Source organism: Durio zibethinus, chromosome 15 (assembly GCF_047325235.1).
Source record: "Durio zibethinus cultivar Kanyao isolate XHJ-2024 chromosome 15, ASM4732523v1, whole genome shotgun sequence".
NCBI classification, from domain to species: domain Eukaryota; kingdom Viridiplantae; phylum Streptophyta; class Magnoliopsida; order Malvales; family Malvaceae; genus Durio; species Durio zibethinus.
Window position 1 is genome coordinate 21982740 of NC_143176.1, and position 21647 is coordinate 22004386.

The 21647-nt window shown below is 29.3% G+C and overlaps 1 protein-coding gene and 1 pseudogene across 1 annotated transcript; both read left to right on the forward strand.

The window, feature by feature from the left end:
* The first annotated feature begins 7856 nt into the window (after window positions 1–7856).
* LOC111302158 (18.1 kDa class I heat shock protein-like) lies at window positions 7857–8742 on the forward strand. Its single transcript, XM_022898098.2, has one exon. The coding sequence runs from the start codon at window positions 8069–8071 to the stop codon at window positions 8546–8548; it is 480 nt and encodes a 159-aa protein (XP_022753833.1). The 5' UTR covers window positions 7857–8068; the 3' UTR covers window positions 8549–8742.
* Window positions 8743–20421: 11679 nt separating this feature from the next.
* On the forward strand, window positions 20422–21407 carry LOC111302160 (18.1 kDa class I heat shock protein-like; annotated as a pseudogene).
* The last annotated feature ends 240 nt before the right edge of the window (window positions 21408–21647 follow it).

Genomic DNA, 21647 nt, shown 5'->3' on the forward strand with positions numbered 1-21647 from the left:
ATAATTTGTCGAAATCTTTATCATTTACACTATTGAGTCACTTTTCTATATGGATCTCATGAGCTCAACCATGTCTAGAGTTTTTAGCCAATTGATCCAACAAAAATCAAATTAAATGAAAAAGAAAGTAACAAGGTACAATAGTAAAATGAAGAAGCTATTATATATAATTTTTATGAAAAAAAAAACTTCATTAGGTAATTTATATTCTATGTTGTTATATATCTACATATCTATAATTCATATAAAGGTTATGAAATTAATATTTTCGGTGAAATAAAAATGCAAAAAAATGTAAATTTGTTTATAGTAAACTACACTTTTAAACTCCATTATCAATTTGGAATTGAATAACAATACCTTTACTATTTTTTTAATTTGTGTAAAGTTAAATTTCTTTAAAAGAAAAAAAAAACAATTATGTTTATATATGTACATTTTCCATAGTTTAAGCATTCTTTTTCACCTAAAATACAAAAGTAGTCTAAAGAAAACATTCCAAGGAAGGGATTTTTTTTTTCTCCTTTTGATCATTTCATATGAAGGAATTGTAAAAGGAAGACATGAAAAAATGCATCATATCAATATTGGAAGTAACATAATTGAACTGGGTTTAGGAATGAGCAGATTTGATGCTAGTAAAAGCAAGTTCCTGTTCATCATGTTCTAGAGAGAGAGAGAGAAAAGAAATGGAAGAGAGAGTAGAGAAAAAAAATCTAAGGAAAACTATCGGGTTTAGGCTTTTATATCGCTCCCAAAACAACATCGTTTTGGCTTTAAAATACCCATTAGTATTCGCATGTTTTTTGTTCAAGTGATCCAACCTGAACACAACCCGCTCTGTCGACTTGCATCCCAAACTAAACCCTTTAGCCGAGCTTAGCCGAACCAATTCTCCGAGCCAAGTCTTTGAGTAGCATTCTATACTTGAAGTCGAGTAGCTAAAGCCAAGCCGTTTTATTTTTTTTTGGTATTTTATTTAGTATTTTATTTATGTGTTTATTTTTTTAGTATTTTTTATGATTAAATTTGAAAAAAATTTAAAAAAAGTAAAAAATAAATTTTTTTAAGAATAAGTATTAATTATCTAATGATGAAATTTATAAAAATTTCAAATGGTAAATTTTTATAAATTCCTAGGTGAGGAATTTTTTTTCTAAATTTGTCATAAATTGTGGAATAATTTAGATAAAATTTCAATAACAATAATTAATATTTATTTTCAAACAAAAAAATAAAAAAATTTAAATAAAATTTTGGAATTAAATACAAATTACCCAAAGATGAAATTCTTAGAAATTTTAAATGGTAAATTTTAAAGAAATATTTATGTGAGAGATTTCTCTAAATTTGTCCCAAATTGTAGAATAATTTAGATGAAATTTCAACAAAAGTAAATGTATTCTTTTCCAAATAAAAATTTTGGTTGAAAATATTTGACAATTATCCAAAGATGAGAATCTTAGAAATTTCAAATGGTAAACTCCTAAGAAATCTCTAGGTGAGAAATTTCTTTAAATTTATCCCAAATGGTGGAAGAATTTAAATGAAATTTCAAGAAAATAATTGTTATATTATTTTCTTTCCAAAAAATTTTTAAAAAAAGATAAAATATTTTTAATTTGGCCCAAATGGTAAAATAATTAGATATATTTTCAATAATAAAAACCAAATAAAAATAAAAAAAATAATTAATTAAACTTTTTTTCAATGGCGGAGCCTTTTCAAGAAAACAAATGGGATTGTTGAATACTCTTGAGGTGAGAGAATTTTTTTAAGAGTTCTACTAGATTAATGGAAGAATCTTAAAAGTTATTTCTAATATTCAATATAAAATTTAAGACCATTAAAATCAAGGCTTTATGATAAATTTAAAATAATATGGTAGCATCCTTAGGATGAGCATATAGGAGTGCTATAACTTTTCTCATATGTAACTAAACTTCTGAACTCTATTCTGGTTTGTAGATCCGAACTTATTTTTTTAAGGACTCTTAGTCAAGCTTAGGAGCTCTTTAAAATGATAAATTTCTTAGGTGGCTAATCACACCTAAATAAAAAAAATTGGTAACGAATCTATTTTTTAAATCTAATTATAAAATTTTGAATTTATATGTTATAACAGGTCCAACAAGAATCAAATTAAATGAAAAAGAAAGTAACAAGGTACAATAGTAAAATGAAGAATCTATTATATATAATTTTTATGAAAAAAGAAACTTCATTAGGTAATTTATACTCTATGTTGTTATACATCTACGTATCTAAAATTCATATAAAGGTTATGAAATTAATATTTTTGGTGAAATAGAAATGCAAAAAAATGTAAATTTGTTTGTAGTAAACTACACTTTTAAACTCCATTATCAATTTAGAATTGAATAACAATTCTTTTACTTTTTCTTTTAATTTGTGTAAAGTTAAATTTCTTTAAAAGGAAAAAAAAAGCAATTATGTTTATATATGTACATTTTCCTTAGTTTAAGCATTCTTTTCCACCTACAAAGCAAAAGTAATCTAAAGAAAACATTCCAAGGAAGGGATATTTTTTTTCTCCTTTTGATCATTTCATATGAAGGAGTTGTAAAAGGAAGACATGAAAAAGTGTATCATATCAATGTCGGAAGTAACATAATTGAACTGGGTTTAGGAATGAGCAGATTTGATTCTAGTAAAAGCAATTCCTTTAAAGAAGTGTTTCTTGTAAAATCTTCAACCTCTTTTAACCAACATTTGAAACCTTGGAGTGATGTCAAAGCTGAAGCAAAGTATCATTATCGATTGATCAAGCATTTGGGATTAATTTCAAAACACAATTGGGTAGGGTAGCACGGTGCATAAAATGCTCCAGCTATGGAATGAGTATCCGGGAAAAATTTTATTGTACGCAATCTTTTTTTATATTTTTAATAAGAGAATGTTTTCACGACTCAAACTCGTGTCTATCAGATCAAATGACAACAACCTTACCAATTACGCCAAAGCTCCCCTTCAATCTCAAATACAGTCCTTAATTAATTAATTAAGCAATTCTTTGATGTTGCAAAGGATTTTCTATCCATTATCTCTTCTAAAATATATTTTTGACAGCGTTTGTTTTCTCTGAAATGTAAAATAAAAACTCAGAAAACATAAATTTTGTCCTATATCATTCGACAGCATAATTCCAGTTCGTTTTTTATTCATCATTTCAAATCTCAAACCAAAACAAAATCCATTAATATTTTACCGTCTTTTTTTTTTATTAAGAGTCGCAACATCGAGATAAAAAAATTATAATTATTAAAATTTAAAATTATTAAATATTATTATTTAAAAATAACTATATAAACATGAGTCAAGTTCTTTGCATTCCTTCAATGTACATGTTTTTCAGTAAAATCGATGCAAAATTTCGAAAAACACTTTTAACTATATAATCTTTGATTCTGGCTTGTGTGGCAGTGCTAGTTTTCCAAAAAGATTTTGTCTGGGCTGAGATAAAGATGCAACTGCATGCATGCATGCATGCAAGATGATGAACCATCATCTGCACATGTTCTATCGACAAAACGATAAGAAAAATGAGACAACGGGAATGCAAATAACAAAGTGAAGGTCAAGCAGGTATTAATAATTAAGAAAAAAAAAGTTTAATTCACTGACACCCTGTAAAAGGATGGTGTTTATTCAAAAACATATATGAAAAGACATTCATGCAAGTTGCCATTTGCCAATTACCTCGGCAAGTCATTCTCTAAATATTCTTTTGAAACATATTTAGGCCAAAATTATATATAAAAAAAGCAATTATCGAAAACTTTTCATGAATCTTCTTGCCTCTTTGAACTTGAAGCTTTTAAAAATTCATACCCAGGAATATAACCTTCAATGCCTTTATATTAACTTTTGAAATTGGTAAAATGTAAGTTTTGTTATTCTTTTCTTTTATGAAACTCGAGAATCTTGTAAACGCCAAGGAACAAAAGTCGGTTTCAAAATTACTCAACTAAAAGAATATTGGACGTATGATTTTTTAAATATGAAATCTTCAAAAACTATATCAAATGTCATGTCATCTGAACTAATATTCAGTTAGCAAAATGATATATAATGAGTCGATAAGATGTGTCCGAATTAAAGTTCAAGTGTTGACTTGTGGATGGAATTGCTTATTCAAATTTAAATTTATAATTGATTCTTTGTGGAAAAGACATTAACAGCTAATAAAATAAAATAAAAATGGGTGATAACTTGGCTTGATTTTGAAGGATCCTATCAGGCATCTAAGAATATTGGATGAGAAGGCGGTACTAGATTTGATACCTGATATCTTATATGTGCAAAAGAGAAGAAATGTAAGAAAGAAAAAAGAGAATGTATTTAAAATGGACCAAATCTTCTCTCTCTCTCTCTCTTTTTTTTTTTTTTTTTTTTCACTTTTAAAAGCATGAAGCCTGCTGAATTAAAAAAAATTCCCTTTTCCTTGGTTTGTTACATGTAATAACCACGATATTATTAAGTCCCTAAGCATTTTTTGTTTGAAAATTTTAATTTATTTTCAAAATTTTCTACCCTATTAATTATCTGATTGAAGAAGATATTATGTATATATGTTTCTTAGAACTCATGACTTTTAAGTATCAACTCCAATAATATGTCAACTGATCCAAGAGATAGTTGCATTAAATCCCTAAACATTAATGCACCCAAGCCTATGCCTTTTGTAAACATTTTAATGAAGAGGATTTAACCCAAATATTATAGTATTCACTACTCCAGAAGTTCACCAAAAGCCATGATCAGATCAGTTGGGGGGGGGGGGGGGGGGTTCCTCTGTCAGCTAGTGAAATGTCAATGGGTTGATTGATCAATATCTTTTTGCATGATTTTATCTGTGAATGAGACGACAAATCACTTTCTTCTTTTCAATTATCATGGTGATTTTGATTCTAAAACCTATTTTTATATTAAAATTTTTTTTACAAAAAGAAAAAAAAAAGTATAATGCTCAAGGTAATAATTAAATAGTCATGAAGCCTACTCATTAACAAATAGTGTTAATTTCTCTCCTTGATTATAGCTTAAGTGAACAAAAGTTGAAAACAGTAGTTATGTTCAATTAGATCTAACAGGGTTTTTCTTGTAAAATCTAGAACTTTTTAAAGATTATTATTTCATACATAGTGGGTGAAAATTTTAAATTATCAAATGAATTATCATTCAGTCCATTCACCAAAAACATATGCAGTTGTCCACAGCATTTTTAATGTTAAAGCTGAAAGAATTGTGGGAAAAAGCTTGAAAACAAGAACCCAAAAGAAGTCATATATTTTCACTATTTTGGTGGGTTCCATATTTTTGGAAGCCCCACCATGCATGCACTGATTATATATATCTTTTTTTATTTTTGGTCGAAAAAAGTTTAGGAATTGAAAGATTATCCTATCTTTAAAGTTAGGTAAATAGTCAATTCATAAGAGGATTTATAAATTTTTTAAGACTTTTCAAATATAAATATTATCTATTAATAGGAGACTGGAGATTTAAACTTGAATGCTTTGCATCCAAACCTTAAATTTTGACCATTTGTGCCAACTCTTATTAGCCACTGATTATATATATCTATTTCCAAGTTAGAAGCCTCTAAATGAGGATCCAAAGCTATCTTTTGGGACCATTTCGTTTCTCTTGACTCGACATCAACAACTACAAATGGCTATTGCTATTCCCCAATAATTTCAGTCAACGGAATATGAATATGCTCATGTAGACTATCTCCAAAGAACGAATGCTGCCCCATAACCAATGGTTCACAAGAATTACTTGCTACTAGTATTACGAACATATCATTTTTATTCCCTTCTCTTTTACGCAGATCCATCGTTTATGCTTTAGAAAATCGTAAATGATTAATTTGCTTTCTACGGCTCCTTTCCAAGATCAACAGAATGCCTAGCTAGCTTATCCTACAATTAGATATGGCAATTTATATATTTTTATTGTATTTATTTTATGTCAAACACATATAAAACACAAAAATTATTGCATAATAATTTATATCGACATATCAAATTTTTTTTTATTTTTATTAAACTCATACACATATATTTATATATATACAATTTTTATTAAAATTTAAAAAGTGGGTTGCTTTCATATTTTTTTATATTGTTTTCATATTACGCCGATATAATATTATGCTAAAATTGCCAAGTCTACCTACAATATTAAAAAAATTTTGATATTGTAAGATTTTAACTTTAAAAAATTGAGAAAAATGCTTTGGTTACAACTTAGATTTCTTGAAATTATTTGGGTTTGTATGTACATGGTTTGATGTTTGAAAGAAATGTTTGTTAGGGTTGAAAAGTATGGTGACATGTTGCCTACCATCTGGGATGATAAGACAAGATAGATTTAAATGACTTTTATATGTACAATCAAAAGAAAATGCCTAACACCAGTTGTAATTTTCTGGGTACATGTCTAGTCAAAGAGACCTCTTACCTTAATCTTTGAGTAAAAAAGAAATATGATTAACGATTAAATATAGCAATTCAGCCTACCGCATGGAACACATGTAACAGAGAAAAACAAAAAAAAAAACAGAGAAGGGAAAACATGTCAATTTGTCAAATGGCTGCTATCAAATTTGTTTACATTGTTGGTTAATTTTAGATTTATCTCTGGGTTTATAACTCATAATGTAAGTTGGTCTCCAAGTAAATTTTTTTTTTATTTAGAAGTTGATAAAACCCAAATCAAATCTTGAATTTTTTATCTGACTTATTTAAATATAATTTCAGATAATTTAATTTAATTTTTTTATATTAAAAAAGAATATCTGATTCAAATTCGAGAATTAATGCAGTTGATTCATTCGTGCCATTAAAGAAGTTAGGGTTTAATGGATGGTTACATGTGTTCGATTTCCAATGTTTCATAGTTATCTTGTTTTTCCTAATCAGATCACGCTTTGAAAGCAACGCTACCATTATTCTAAGTTTCTAACACTGGCAAAACCCTCAATTCGTTTCTGATGATCATGAAGCATCCATCTGGAAATAAATTCCTAATATCTGCAGCTCTTTTCAATGTTCATTTCCTTTTCAGAGTTGGCAACAACAACTAACTACCAATTTGACTATTTCCAACTTAAAACGAATGATTCATCAGGGTGTCCATTGCCTGAAATGAATGTAGGAAAAAGACTAATGACAGAGATTCATTAAGCTTTGACCATCAGCTTAGGAAAATTTAAGGGCATTACTGATAGATAGAAATTCAAGTTTTTTTTTTTTTCCTGGTAGAATAGCTCGGACGAAAGTGCATGGGCCAGCATTCCATTCCAACACCAATGGGATCTTATACATAGCAATCAAGACAAGAGGATTCCAAATTTGATTAAGTTTGTTTCATGAACGATTAAGCAACCTTAGCTTAATTCTATTATAAATTTCCATATGTTTCACAGGAACATTAGTGTTTGGTTTTGACCTCTGACATATTTTTCTGCTATGTTTTCCTAAATATACGCTTTAAATTGAAGAGACAGAAAGGAAAGGCATGGGAGAATTATTTGGTACGGTGTATATATGTGTTGGTTTTGTCCCCTTGGGCTGCTACCTTCCCAGTCTTTTGATTTTGGGCCGCCAAGAATCCCCTGGCAGGGACCCCAAAAGGAATTGTAGTACCCAATTTTCTAGTACCCAAATTTCTACATCAAAATATAATGAAGCTTGTAGAATATCATAGAAGAAGAATATAATGTGTTTATATCCATTTAAGAAAATTTGTTTCAATTATTACTTTTGCTAAAGTTAGGAATGAATAATATAATGGGAGAAATGCCATGAAGCTACCAGAAAACTCTTGCAACTGCTAAACTACTGTTATTTTCACCATTGACATATCGAAACTAGAAGCCTCTTTCACTTGAATCACTTCTATATATAGCATTCTGATCACAACCAAATTCCATTGTGGAAAAATACAATTGAAGCTTGAAGCCTTTGTTTGCTTACTTTGTAGAGTGTAGACATCTCTTTTCATTTTTGTGTTAATCTTTGTTTATAGTTTTGCAGGCATGTCACTCATTCCTAGCCTTCTTGGTGGCCGAAGAACCAATGTCTTTGATCCATTTTCTCTAGATGTATGGGATCCTTTCGATGGGTTCTTCAACTCTGCATTGGCTCTCAATCTGCCTTCTTCAGCACGCGAAACTTGGGCCTTTGCTAATGCAAGGATTGATTGGAAGGAAACACCAGAAGCTCACGTTTTCAAAGCTGATCTTCCAGGGCTGAAGAAAGAGGAGGTGAAAGTTGATGTTGAAGAAGGGAGGATTCTTCAGATAAGTGGGGAGAGGAGCAAAGAGCAAGAAGAGAAGAATGACAAGTGGCATCGTGTTGAGCGAAGCAGTGGGAAGTTCCTGAGGAGGTTTAGGTTGCCTGAGAATGCAAAGATGGATCAGATTAAGGCTACCATGGAAAATGGTGTCCTGACCGTGACTGTCCCCAAGGAGGAGGAGAAGAAACCTGAGGTTAAGGCCATTGAGATTTCAGGCTAATATCAATGGTGAAAACATTTTAAGTGTCATGGGCCTCAATTATGGAAAAATAAGCAAATGCTGTTAGTTTTTGTTTGTGTCTGAGGTCTTTCCAATGTTATTCCTTAATGCTTTTCAAATTTGAAGATGATGTAAGAATGTGTGACAAGGTTTTGACTTTTGAATAAATTAGTGCTTCTTTGAGTTTGGTCAAACCAGTTTTCTTGCGATGTTATTATGGCTTTTTATATCTAAACTTTGTTTAAGGATACAAAGCTTACCTGATTCTCTGCTTGCGAAGAGGTGACAAATAAGAAATCCAAAGAATTTGCAGACAAATGAAATCTATATATCTGAGCGGTTTAAAGATTGAATGAACAAGATTCAAGACATTAAACCCTTTGACTAAAAATAGTGCATCCCATTACTTGACTACATATTTGCAATGACAAGGTCCTCAATACTGCTAGTAGTTTAGTAGATAATCAAAGGCTGCCGCTATACTGTTAGATCTTAACTAACAACAGAGATGAGATACAATTAGAAGTTGCTTGGTTGCTTTACCGGTTCCAAGAATGTACTTTGGTTGATTTGTTTATTTATATTATGTTGAAATGTAAGAATTAAGATAGAGCACTGCCCATTGATGTTTTGATCAATTGACATGAGGTTTTTTCAAAGGTTTGAAGATTGTGGGTTCAAATGAATTTGTAACGTGCTCTTCAGCTAACTAAGTATAAAGAGTAGGGGATCATGGGTAAACTGTAAAATTCAAAAAAAAAAAAAGGAAGCAACAAGGCCTTGGTGTCATTTGCTTGCCAGTGCCTCATGGCTGGACGACAACGACTGATGCATTCGTAGCAAATCTTGCACAAACTACAAGAAGATTAGATTCTGCAATCTTGAAAAAAAAAATCTGTTTTCTAGTTGATTTTTCTTGTCCCCTAAACATCTTAAATTCGTATTGAAGGCCGATGTCTTGCTGTTGATTATTTCAAAGTCCTTTATCGCTGCAAAGCTAGACATCAGACAATGCCATGAGCCTTACTTTTGTTAATTGCAGTATCATGATATTCAACCCCATATATAGAGAAGCAGATGAAGATGGGCTTCAATCTTTTTTGTGACACAATTCAACTTAAAGGTCTTTATTCACTGTATATATTTCTTCCCTTTGTTTCAGCTGACTGTTTGTATATAACTGACAAAAATTGAGTTTCTGTTGATTTCTTAGGGACTGGAGCTAGTAAAAGCCACATTTGAATCAGAAACAGTCCTCACAAAGGTGTTCTTAGAAGAACATATCGCAAGTATGAACAGAAAGTTATTCCACCAGCTAATAATGTGAGTATTTATAGTCTGTTTTCTTTTTCTGCATTATGATGTATCTAGATATAGTAATAGAGTGGAGAATTGCAATTTGTATGGCATATCTCTTTTCCTATATACTGTTAAGATTCGCCTTTCAGTTCTATAAAATCTGTACTTGTTTCATTTTATAATATCTAGGCTGCTTCTCTTCTTGTGCCCCACAAGGAATTAAGAGAAATTAATCACTGGTGACAAATTTTCTGTTAAGCTCTCAAATTTTGGAAAGGTCTAAGCAGAAATGACACTTGGTGCTACAAATCAACTTTCAAATTTTATACTTAGATAAAAGTGAATCAAAGCTTCAATGATAGTAAAAAAAAAAGGGAAACTGAAAGGTTTTTTGTTTTCCTTTTTATCCATGGGTAGCGGCCATGGGTGCATTGAAAGACTTTGAAGTTGGTTGCCTTGAAAAGGATAGATACTGGTATATGTGAAGGTGATAGAAGCCTGTAGAAAAGGCAGAGAATCCTCTTCTGATTTCTCACTTCTCTCTCTCTTTCATTTCCTCTGACCATTCTCTCTGTAATATTCCATCATCTTCTCTTCAATCTTTTCCTTTGTTTTTGTTATCTTTGTAAATGGTATCAGAGTTTGTTTAAGCTTCTTTTTTTTTCTTTTTCAGATTGTAGGATATATATATATATATATATATATATATATATATATATATATATATATAAAGCGTTTGATTAGCATCTATCTTGCATGTCTTTCTGTCCTTCTACTAATTTTCTGATGTTTGTTTGATATCTTGAAACCTTTTCTGATTTCCTGCTGGTCTTTGCTTGTTTAAGCTGTTTTAACTAGCTTTAAGAAATCTGTAATGAAAAATGGAAGGTTTTAGGTACCAAAAACATGAAGTAATTAGAAGAAAATTGTATAAGTCCAAAAAAAACTTATAACCATAGCTTGCATATTGAACCTCACTTAAAATCACAATCTCAGACAATCAGTCATAGTATAAATAGTTTAGTAGATTTATCTATTATTTTTTTAAAACGTTTGTTTGTAAAAATAGATAAAATAAAAGATAAAATTGATAATATTAATCACACATTAGAATAAAAAATAAAAAAAATGATTTAGGACCCCTTTATTATGAAAATACCATAATAACTCTTAATGATAATAAACCATCATCATCATCAAATCCTTTACATTTCTCTAAACAAAAAAAATTAGATTTTCAATCTTACAAAAGTTTGATTGAACATTTGAAGTTTAAAATAGAAAAAACAAACGATTCTAAACAAATGATTGAGTATTTGAATATGATAAAAAAACTTTATGAAACCCATAAAGCTATCTTCAAAAAATTTGATTATTATTATATGCTTAATTATAATACAACTGCTGAAAGTAATTATGATAATCAAGATAACATCTTAGCTACTAACCCAGTAGTTAAAGAAGAAACAAATGTTACAAATATAGATATAGACACTTTTTCTTTAGAAGAAGAAAAAACCTATATGGATCCAAGTCCTATGAAAACATATCAACAAAAAGTTGATCAAGGCAAAAAAATGTAGGTGAAGTTTCTAACCCAAAACTGATGATATTTTAAAATTTTCAGATATGTTAAATCTCGAAATTGTTGAATAACATACAAATAGGGATGAAATCAAACAAATAGAACAAATTGGGCAAACCTCCAAAAGTTTTATGAATGTTGAATTTCTAAACAAGAGAAATGTTGCTTTTGATGGTACATATTTAGATTTATCCAAAGTTTTAATTTCTGACTATGAAAAACCCATAGAAGATTGGGCATAATCTATGTCTATTGTAGTAACCAACTACAAAGATTCACGTACTAAAGAAAAGTTTTTAAACTATTTTTGTGGAACATGGCAAGGAGATGTTCTATAATTTTTAAAAAAATGAGAATTTTGAATAAGGAAAAACCCAAAAAAAGAAATCTCCTTAATTAGATAACCACAATCCCTAATCTTTTAAAAGGTTTAACACTAATACTAAAAAATGAGTTTTGTGGAAGACTGGATGAAGTTGACATAAAAAGTGAAGCTCAATTTATTCTATCCAAAATAAAACTCTGTAATATTAGAAATTTAGAAAATTTTTCTAAAAAATATGTTAGTGAATATCAAAAGCTGGATGAACAACTTTTAGCATTTTGGAAAAAGCAATATTTTCATAAATTTCCCTTATCATGGGATGAATTATGTTTAAAAAATTATCCTACTTATTTAGATTTACATTCAAAAACCTTTACTAGTAATAATAATATATTTCATTGTGATACAATAGGAAATAAAGTTTACTTTGCTAAAAAACAAGTTGTTGAGTATTGTCTTAAACAAAAGCGGCTTAGTGATAAACAATGCACTAAGATCTTATAACATGAATTAGAATTTGGCTGTAACAAACAGACCAAATCTTATTACAAAAAATATAGAAAACAAAAAAGATATAAAATGGTCAAATGGAAACCTAAAAACAAGGTTACCAAAGGAAAGAAACTGGTTATTAGAATAAAATCTTCTAATAAACCAAAATCAAAATGTAAATGTTTTATTTGTAAAAAAAAAGGTCATGTAGCACCATGGTGTCCTAAAAAAGGAAAAAGTACTAGAAAAGTTATAAAAACTCTCAAAGAATGAGAATTATCAATTTATTTTGGTGAAGACTTATTTGATGAATAAATTATTTATGAATTAATTTCTGAAACAGAATCAGATTTTTTTTATACTGAAACAGAATATATCTTCATGATGCATACTTCTACTAATCTAGTTGAAGTAAATAATAATGAAGAAACAAACTCTAAAATATCTTATACTGAAACACAACAGATGACTTATCTCAGAGATGTGTGTTAGGAGAATCTTATAATCTAACAAAGGATGAGATTTCAAAAATGCAAATCATTAAAAAAGATGAGATTTATAAATATTCATTTTTTAAAAAAATTTCAACCATGGGTAAAACGTTACATGGAAAAAGTCAGTAGTGATACAATAGCAAATGATTCTAAATAAAGATCATTTAATATACCTTTTTTTTAAAAAAAAATTAAGAAATTTAAACAAAAGTATCATAAAGTTAGATATATACATATTGGCATAATTATGATTATAATAAAATCTCTTTTTATCGCAAGTAAAGACATACCTATTTTTGTTCTTTTAATTGACAAAAGATTTACCAATCTTGTTAAATCAATAATAAGAGGTATCCAATCACATTTAGTTTCAAAAGCTATTTGGTTTAAAGTAAAACCAAATTATTTTATTTCTAGTAATGATCCATTAATAGAAAACTATCTCAGACTTAGAATTAAAACAAAAAATTTTGAGATCAGAGAAGTAGCTCATGATTTATCCATAAATTGGATAACAACTTATGAATTAACAAATCATGCTGCTACTACTATTAAAGAAATAAATTCAAAAATTATAGAAAATTTTGAACCAAGATCTTATGATTCAGAAATCAAACTCAGATTGATGAATATAAGAGTCATTTTAGTTCCCACTAATTGGTTTTTAGAAGATATTACTGAAGAAAAACCTACACATCGTAGAGTCAATTTTTTAGAATTTTTTGCATCAAGAAACAACCTTTATTTCAAAAATATCAAGGCCAATAATTCTAATAATAATTTAATTCTACCCTCTACCTCATCAATCTCATCATATTCTAACAAAAAAGATGATGTTGAAAGCATTTTTAGCGAACAATCTTTTTCACATAGAAATTCCTTTTTTGGTTTTTCAAATAGACAAAAAAATGTCAACATTCTTATTTTTCCAAGTGATAATATGTCCTATTAATCACAAAACTCTGTTTACAACACCGTAAACTTAATTCTAAATTTTGTCTCTTCTAGGAACATTAGAAAATAAGAAAATAAAAGTCTAACTATCATCACTCAATATAAAATTAGAGATAATGAAGTCATTACTTTTTCTAAGAATCAGCCAAAAAGGCACTATAATTATATTAATGCAAAATTTAGGTTTAAAAAATATAAACAATATTCTCTACATGTTTTATTAGATACTGGAGCAATAATCTCTAGTTGTAGAAGTAATGCACTATCATTAAACAAATGGGAACCAATGAAACATCCTTTAGCTGTCATAAGTATAGATGGTAAAAAAACCATCATTGGTTTTAAAGCAAAAAATATTTTGGTCTATATTATGAATAAAAAATTCATAATACCAAAAATTTTTATGTTTTCCTTTTATGCATGGAAACATATTATTAGGAAATAATTTTCTTTGCAATTATTTACCTTTCAGTTTAAATCTTCCAACAGTCACTCTTACTATAGATAAAGAATTTATAGAAATACTTTAATCAAAAATTACAAACACATTTGTGATTAAAATTTTCAACCCGAGGCTAATAAAGCTGAAACCAAAGTAATCAGTGAAACACATTGGTTATTCAAAATTTCTTAAGATAATTTTAATGAAGAATCACTAAAACTATTCTCTTGTAGTCCTCGATATTATAGTTTACAAATTATTGATTCTAATAAAATCATTAGAGTCAAGCCAATGATTTATACCAAACAAGATATAGATGAGTTTGGTATTCAAATTTCTGAACTTTTACAAAAAGGGCTAATAGAATTAACTAATAGTCCACATTCTAATCCTACTTTCATGGTAAGAAATCATGCTAAGCAAAAAATAGGAAAAGCCCGTATGGTAATCAATTAGAAGAGGCTTAACCAAAATTTAGTTTTTTATGGATATTTTATCCCTAAAAAAAAATGTTTTGATAAATTTAGCAAAAACTACTAAATATTTTAGTAAAGTTGATTGTAAATCAAATTTTTGGCAAAACATGCTTTCTAACGAGTCAAAACCACTAACAACATTTAGCACTCCTACAGGGAAATATCAATGGAAAGTAATGCCATCTACTCTTTGCAATGCTCTTTAAATTTTTCAAAGATGGATGGATTCTATTTTTGAAAAATATAAAGAATTTTGTTATGTTTATATTGATGATATACTAATTTTATCTTCAAACTTAAAGCAACATAAGAAACACCTTAATTTAATTGCTCATGAATTTATTAAACATGGAATTATTTTAACTCTTAAAAAGATAGAGCTTGAAAAACTTGAAATAAAATTTTTAGGATTAAATTTATCTTCTAATGGTCTTACTTTACAAGATCATATTATAGTAAAAATAAAAAATTTTCCAAAACAACTAGAAAACAAAAAACATTTACAAAAATTTTTAGGTCTTCTAAATTATGGAAGATAATTTATCAAAAATTTTTTCAAAAAAAAAATTTTAAAGAAGAATTAAAAAAGGATATTCCTTTTTCCTGCACAAAACAAGACTCTGATATTATTAAACTAATAAAATCAAATCTTATTTACATTCCAAAAGTCTATCTTCTTAAAACAGGAGATTTGTTAATCTTAGAAACAAATACTTCCAGTGAACATTGGGGATGTGTTTTAAAAGCATAAGTTCAAAGCAATGAATTAATTTGTGGTTATAATCATGGTAAATTTAAACCTAATGAAACCAAATACATTATTTGTGGAGACCTACACCCAACCTATGAGATATTATCTGCTTTGACCCGAAAGTCTTATGATTTTGTCATACAAAAAGTGTATCACAAGTTTTGATTTAAATCTCTACATATATATTATTTTTTATCCACACATTTTTTTAATGTGGGATTAGGGGCATTACAATCTCTCTACCTTTAAAGCTTAACGTCCCTATCAAGTCGAGTCTAATCACAAGACCAAAATCACATCAGACATTAGGATTCTAGAGGTAGCTTCCCACCATGTAGCACTTAGTGACTCCCGCAATGTAGCACTTAATTTTCATCGACTGATGATCTATCTGATACCATTTGTGGAGACTCGCAACCAATCTATGAGATATTGTCCACTTTAACCCAAAAATCTCATAATTTTATCCTATAGAAGGTGTCTTCATAAGTTTAGATGTAGATTTCTATACATATATTATTCATTATCTCCACATTATTTCAATGTGAGATTAGATGCGTTATATTATTTTTAAAGAAGAGTTACTTGCCATAAAAAAATGTAGTAACTAAATTTTATATTTATTTAGCACTAAAAGCTTTTGTCATAAAAACTAATAACCAAGCAATTTTAGATTTTTTAAAAAATAAAAAATAGACATTAATTAAAAAAAGATTAGATGGTATAATTTCTTATGTCAATATAATTTTAATATTAAATTTATTAAGAGAACTAACAATGTTTTTGTTGATATTCTTAATAGGTCTGATGGATAGAGGTAAAAAACCTCTCAATGGACAACAAGGAGATTAGACTACCACACGCAAAAAGTAAAGTAAGCCCAGAACTTTTACTTCTCAAAATCATAACTAGGATTTTAGCCAATTCCATATCCTCAATGATATCTTAACAAACCTCAATCATATTTCTCTATTCCATAACCTTCCTTACAATCAATAATGGAAACCACTCAACATCCAAATATTTCTTAGTTTTCACAAGATCCTAACCAATGGACTCCTATGTCATATTCCCAAATTCTTAAACAAATAGAATAGTTATTGAAACCTAAAACACCTTCATTATACTTAAAAGATTTTTATAATCCAAGTATCCCTCCTGAATTATGTAATCTTCTCAACAATATATGGAAATCCCATATAAGCGAAAGTAAAATCAACTTTCAAAGAAAAATGACCAAATTAGCATAAACTTTAACTAACCAAGCTAAAGAAAATGCTTATTTTGAAAAGCTTGTTCATAACAATATATGTTCTGTCAACTTGCTAAAAGAGCAAGACCCAGACTTTTTTGCAGCAGAAGAAAATCAATATCTCTCGAAAAGATAAACAATCTTCTTGAAATTTATAAATATTTTGAGAAAAAACAATTTTCTTCAAAATTAATAAAACTAAAGAAAGTTTTACTATTTGAAAAAGCAGCAATTCTCTTACCAAGAGAAATTTTTCAAAGAATAAATAACACTTTCCTTTTTGCAATAGAAAAATTATTACAAGAAAAATTCTTTGAATATTACCCATCCCTATATCTAGAAAACTCTAGAATAGGAGATTTATTTCCAAAAATCAAATTTAAATTGGATCATGAACCATTCCATATAACTAGTATTGAAATTAGTATTGTAGGACAAATAGTTGTACAAAATTTCTCTTTCTTACAACTAAAACAGTTTCCAACCTTTATTAAACCAAAATTCATTAATTTTGTAAAAAATAGCAATACTTTTTTCTATATCCATTTTAAGATAACTAGTTTATTAAGAATCTTTCAAAGAGAAAGATTTATCCAACCATATCAAATTTGGAAAATCACAAAATTAATGGGAAGACCCTCAATCGAACATGCTGATGAAGATTAGAAAATCTAAATCAAGCACTCAAAAAATTCTACTCTCCCAGCCATTATCAATTTCAATCAGGAATAACAATGATGGAACGTGCGAAAACCCTGCATTGTGAAGTTACCAGATCTCAATATCCTCAAGTAACTGCTCAAACAGATGGCAGACGCATTTTTATTCAAAGATCTTACACAGATGGCTTCCTCTGTCAGCTAGTGAAATGTCAATGGGTTGATTAATCAATATCTTTTGTATGATTTTATCTGTGAATGAGACGACAAATCACTTTCTTCTTTTCAATTATCATGGTGATTTTGATTCTAAAACCTATTTTTATATTAAAATTATTTTTACAAAGAGAAAAAAAAAGAATGTAATGCTCAAGGTAATAATTAAATAGTCATGGAGCCTACTCATTAACAAATACTGTTAATTTCTCTTGATTATAGCTTAAGTGAACAAAATTTGAAAACAGTAGTTAGGGCCAATTAGATCTAACGGGTTTTTCTTGTAAAATCTAAAACTTTTTAAAGATTATTATTTCACACATAGTGGGTGAAATTTTTAAATTATCAAATGAATTATCATCCAGTCCATTCACCAAAAACATATGCAATTGTCCACAGCATTTTTAATGTTAAGGCTGAAAGAATTGTGGGAAAAGCTTGAAAACAAGAACCCAAAAGAAGCCATATATTTTCACTATTTTGGTGGGTTCCATATTTTTGGAACCTTCACCATGCGTGCACTGATTACATAAATCCTTTTTTTATTTTTGGTTGAAAAAAGTTTAGGGATAGAAAGGTTATCCTATCTGTAAGGTCAGGATGAATCATCAATTCATAAAGAGATTTATAGATCTTTTAAGACTTTTCAAATTGGAGGATTATCTACTAACAAGAGACTGTGAAGATTTAAACTTGAATACTTTACTTTCAAGCCCTAAACATTAGCCATTTGCGTCAACTCTTATTAGCCACTAATTTTATATATCTATTTCAAGGTTAGAAGCCTCTAAATGAGGATCCAAAGCTATCTTTTGGGACCATTTCGTTTCTCTTGACTCGACATCAACAACTGCAAACGGCTATGGCTATTCCCCAATAATATCAGTCAACGGAATATGAATATGCTCATGTAGCGTATCTCCAAAGAACGAATGCTACCCCCATAACCAATGGTTCACAAGAATTGCTTACTACTAGTACTACGAACATATCATTTTTATTCCCTTCTCATTTACGCAGATCCATCGTTTATGCTTTAGAAAATCGTAAATGATTAATTCGCTTTTCTATGGTTCCTTTCCAAGATCAACAGAATGTCTAGCTAGCTTATCCTACAACTAGATATGACAATTTATATACTTTTATTATATTTATTTTATTTCAATCATATATAAAATATAAAAATTATTGTATCATAATTCGTATTGACATATCAAAATTTTTTTTATTTTTACTAAATGCACACACAAATATATATATATATATACACATAATTTTTATTAAAATTTTAAAATTGTATTGCTTTTGTATTTTTTTATATTATTTTTATATCATATCGATGTATATATTATGCTAAAATTGCCAAGTCTACCTACAATATTAAAATTTTTTTGATATTGTAGGATTTTTACTTTAAAAAATTGAGAAAAATTTTGGTTACAACTTAGATTTCTTGAAATTATTTGGGTTTGTATGTACATGGTTTGATGTTTGAAAGAAATGTTTGTTAGGGTTGACAAGTAGGATAGAGGGATGGTGACATGTTGCCTACCATCTGGGATGATAAGACAAGATACATTTAAATGACTTTTATACGTACAATCAAAAGAAAATAACTAATACCAGTTGTAATTTTCTGGGTATATGTACTAGTTAATGAGACCTCTTACCTTAAACTTTGAGTAAAAAAGAAATTTGATTAACGATTAAATATAGCAATTCAGGCTACCGCATGGAACACATATAACAAAGAAAAAAAAAAAAAACCAGAGAAGGGAAAACATGTCAATTTGTCAAATGGCTGCTATCAAATTTGTTTACATTGTTGGTTAATTTTAGATTTATCTTTGAGTTTATAAATGGTAATGTAAGTTGGTCTCCAAGTAAATTATTTTTTGATTCAGAAGCTGATAAAATCCAAATCAAATCTTGAATTTCTAATTTGATCTATTCAAATATGATTCCAGATAATTTAATTTAATTCTTTTTTTATATTAAAAAAATATCTTATCCAGATTCAAAACTTAATGCAGTTGGTTTATTCAATCGTGTCATTAAGGAAGTTGGGGTTAATAGATGATTACATGTGTTCGATATCCAGTGTTTCAGAGTTATCTTGTTTTTCCTAATCAGATCACGCTTTCAAAGCAACACTACCATCATTCTAAGTTTCTGACACTGGCAAAACCCTCAATTCGTTTCTGATGATCATGAAGAATCCACTGGAAATAAATTCCTAATATCTGCAGCTCTTTTCAATGTTCATTTCCTTTTCAGAGTCGGCAACAACAACTAGCTACCAATTTGACTATTTCCAACTTAAAACGAATGATTCATCAGGGTGTCCATTGCCTTAAATGAATGTAGGAAAAAGACTAACGACGGAGATTCATTAAGCTTTGACCACCAGCTTAGGAAAATTTAAGGGCATTACTGATAGGTAGAAATTCAAGTTTTTTTTTTTTTTTCTGGCAGAATGGCTTGTACGAAAGTGCATGGGCCAGCATTCCATTCCAACACCAATGGGATCTTATACATAGCAGTCAAGACAAGAGGATTCCAAATTTGATTAAGTTTGTTTCATGAACAATTAAGCAACCTTAGCTTAATTCTATTATAAATTTTCATATGTTTCACAGTAACATTAGTGTTTGGTTTTGACCTCTGACATATTTTTCTGCTAAGTTTTCCTTAATATATGCTTTAAATTGAAGAGACAGAAAGGAAAGGCATAGGAGAAATTATTTGGTACAGTGTATATATGTGTTGGTTTTGTCCCCTTGGGCTGCTACCTTCCTAGTCTTTTGATTTTGGGCCACCATGAACCCCCTGGAAGGGACCCAAAAAGGAAACCCAATTTTCTAGTACCAATTTTCTACATCAAAATATAATGAAGCTTGTAGAATATCGTAGAAGAAGAATATAATATGTGTTTATATCCATTTAAGAACATTTGTTTCAACTGTTACTTTTGCTGAAGTTAGGAATGAATAATATAATGGGAGAAATGCCATGAAGCTACCAGAAAACTCTTGCAACTGCTAAACTACTGTTATTTTCACCACATATCGAAACTAGAAGCCTCTTTCGCTTGAATCACTTCTATATATAGCATTCTAATCACAACCAAATTCCATTGTGGAAAAATACAATTGAAGCTTGAAGCCTTTGTTTGCTTACTTTGTAGAGTGTAGACATCTCTCTTCTTTTTTGTGTTAATATTTGTTCATAGTTTTGCAGGCATGTCACTCATTCCTGGCCTTCTTGGTGGCCGAAAAACCAATGTCTTTGATCCATTTTCTCTAGATGTATGGGATCCTTTCGATGGGTTCTTCAACTCTGCATTGGCTCTCAATCTGCCTTGTTCGGCACGCGATACTTCGGCCTTTGCTAATGCAAGGTTTGATTGGAAGGAAACACCAGAAGCTCATGTTTTCAAAGCTGATCTTCCAGGGCTGAAGAAAGAGGAGGTGAAAGTTGAGGTTGAAGAAGGTAGGATTCTTCAAATAAGTGGGGAGAGGAGCAAAGAGTAAGAAGAGAAGAATGACAAGTGGCATCGTGTTGAGCGAAGCAGTGGGAAGTTCCTGAGGAGATTTAGGTTGCCTGAGAACGCAAAGATGGATCAGATTAAGGCTACCATGGAAAATGGTGTCCTGACTGTGACTGTCCCCAAGGAGGAGGAGAAGAAACCTGAGGTTAAGGCCATTGAGATTTCTGGCTAATATCAATGGTGAAAACATTTTAAGTTTCATGGGCCTCAATTATGGAAAAATAAGCAAATGCTGTTAGTTTTTGTTTGTGTCTGAGGTCTTTCCAATGTTATTCCTTTTGCTTTTCAAAATTGAAGATGATGTAAGAATGTGTGACAAGGTTTTAACTTTTGAATAAATTAGTGCTTCTTTGAGTCTGGCAAACCAGTTTTCTTGTGATGTTTCTTTGTACTTCTAAAATTTGTTTACGGGCACAAAGATTACCTAATTTTCGGCTGTGAGTATTAGGAGATTTATCACATTTAGAGCATATGAGAACACATCAGAGAGTTTATATATGCATGTTAGATATCATTTGAGTTCAAAAGCTTAAGCTATTAGATTTTTAGGTCGTTTACGCATATATAGGAAATTTCATTTAGATTTTTTAATGATGTGAGATTT

Excerpts from the sequence above, each read along its gene's own strand:
- LOC111302158 (XM_022898098.2), top strand. The coding sequence starts at position 8,069 with ATGTCACTCATTCCTAGCCTTCTTGGTGGCCGAAGAACCAATGTCTTT.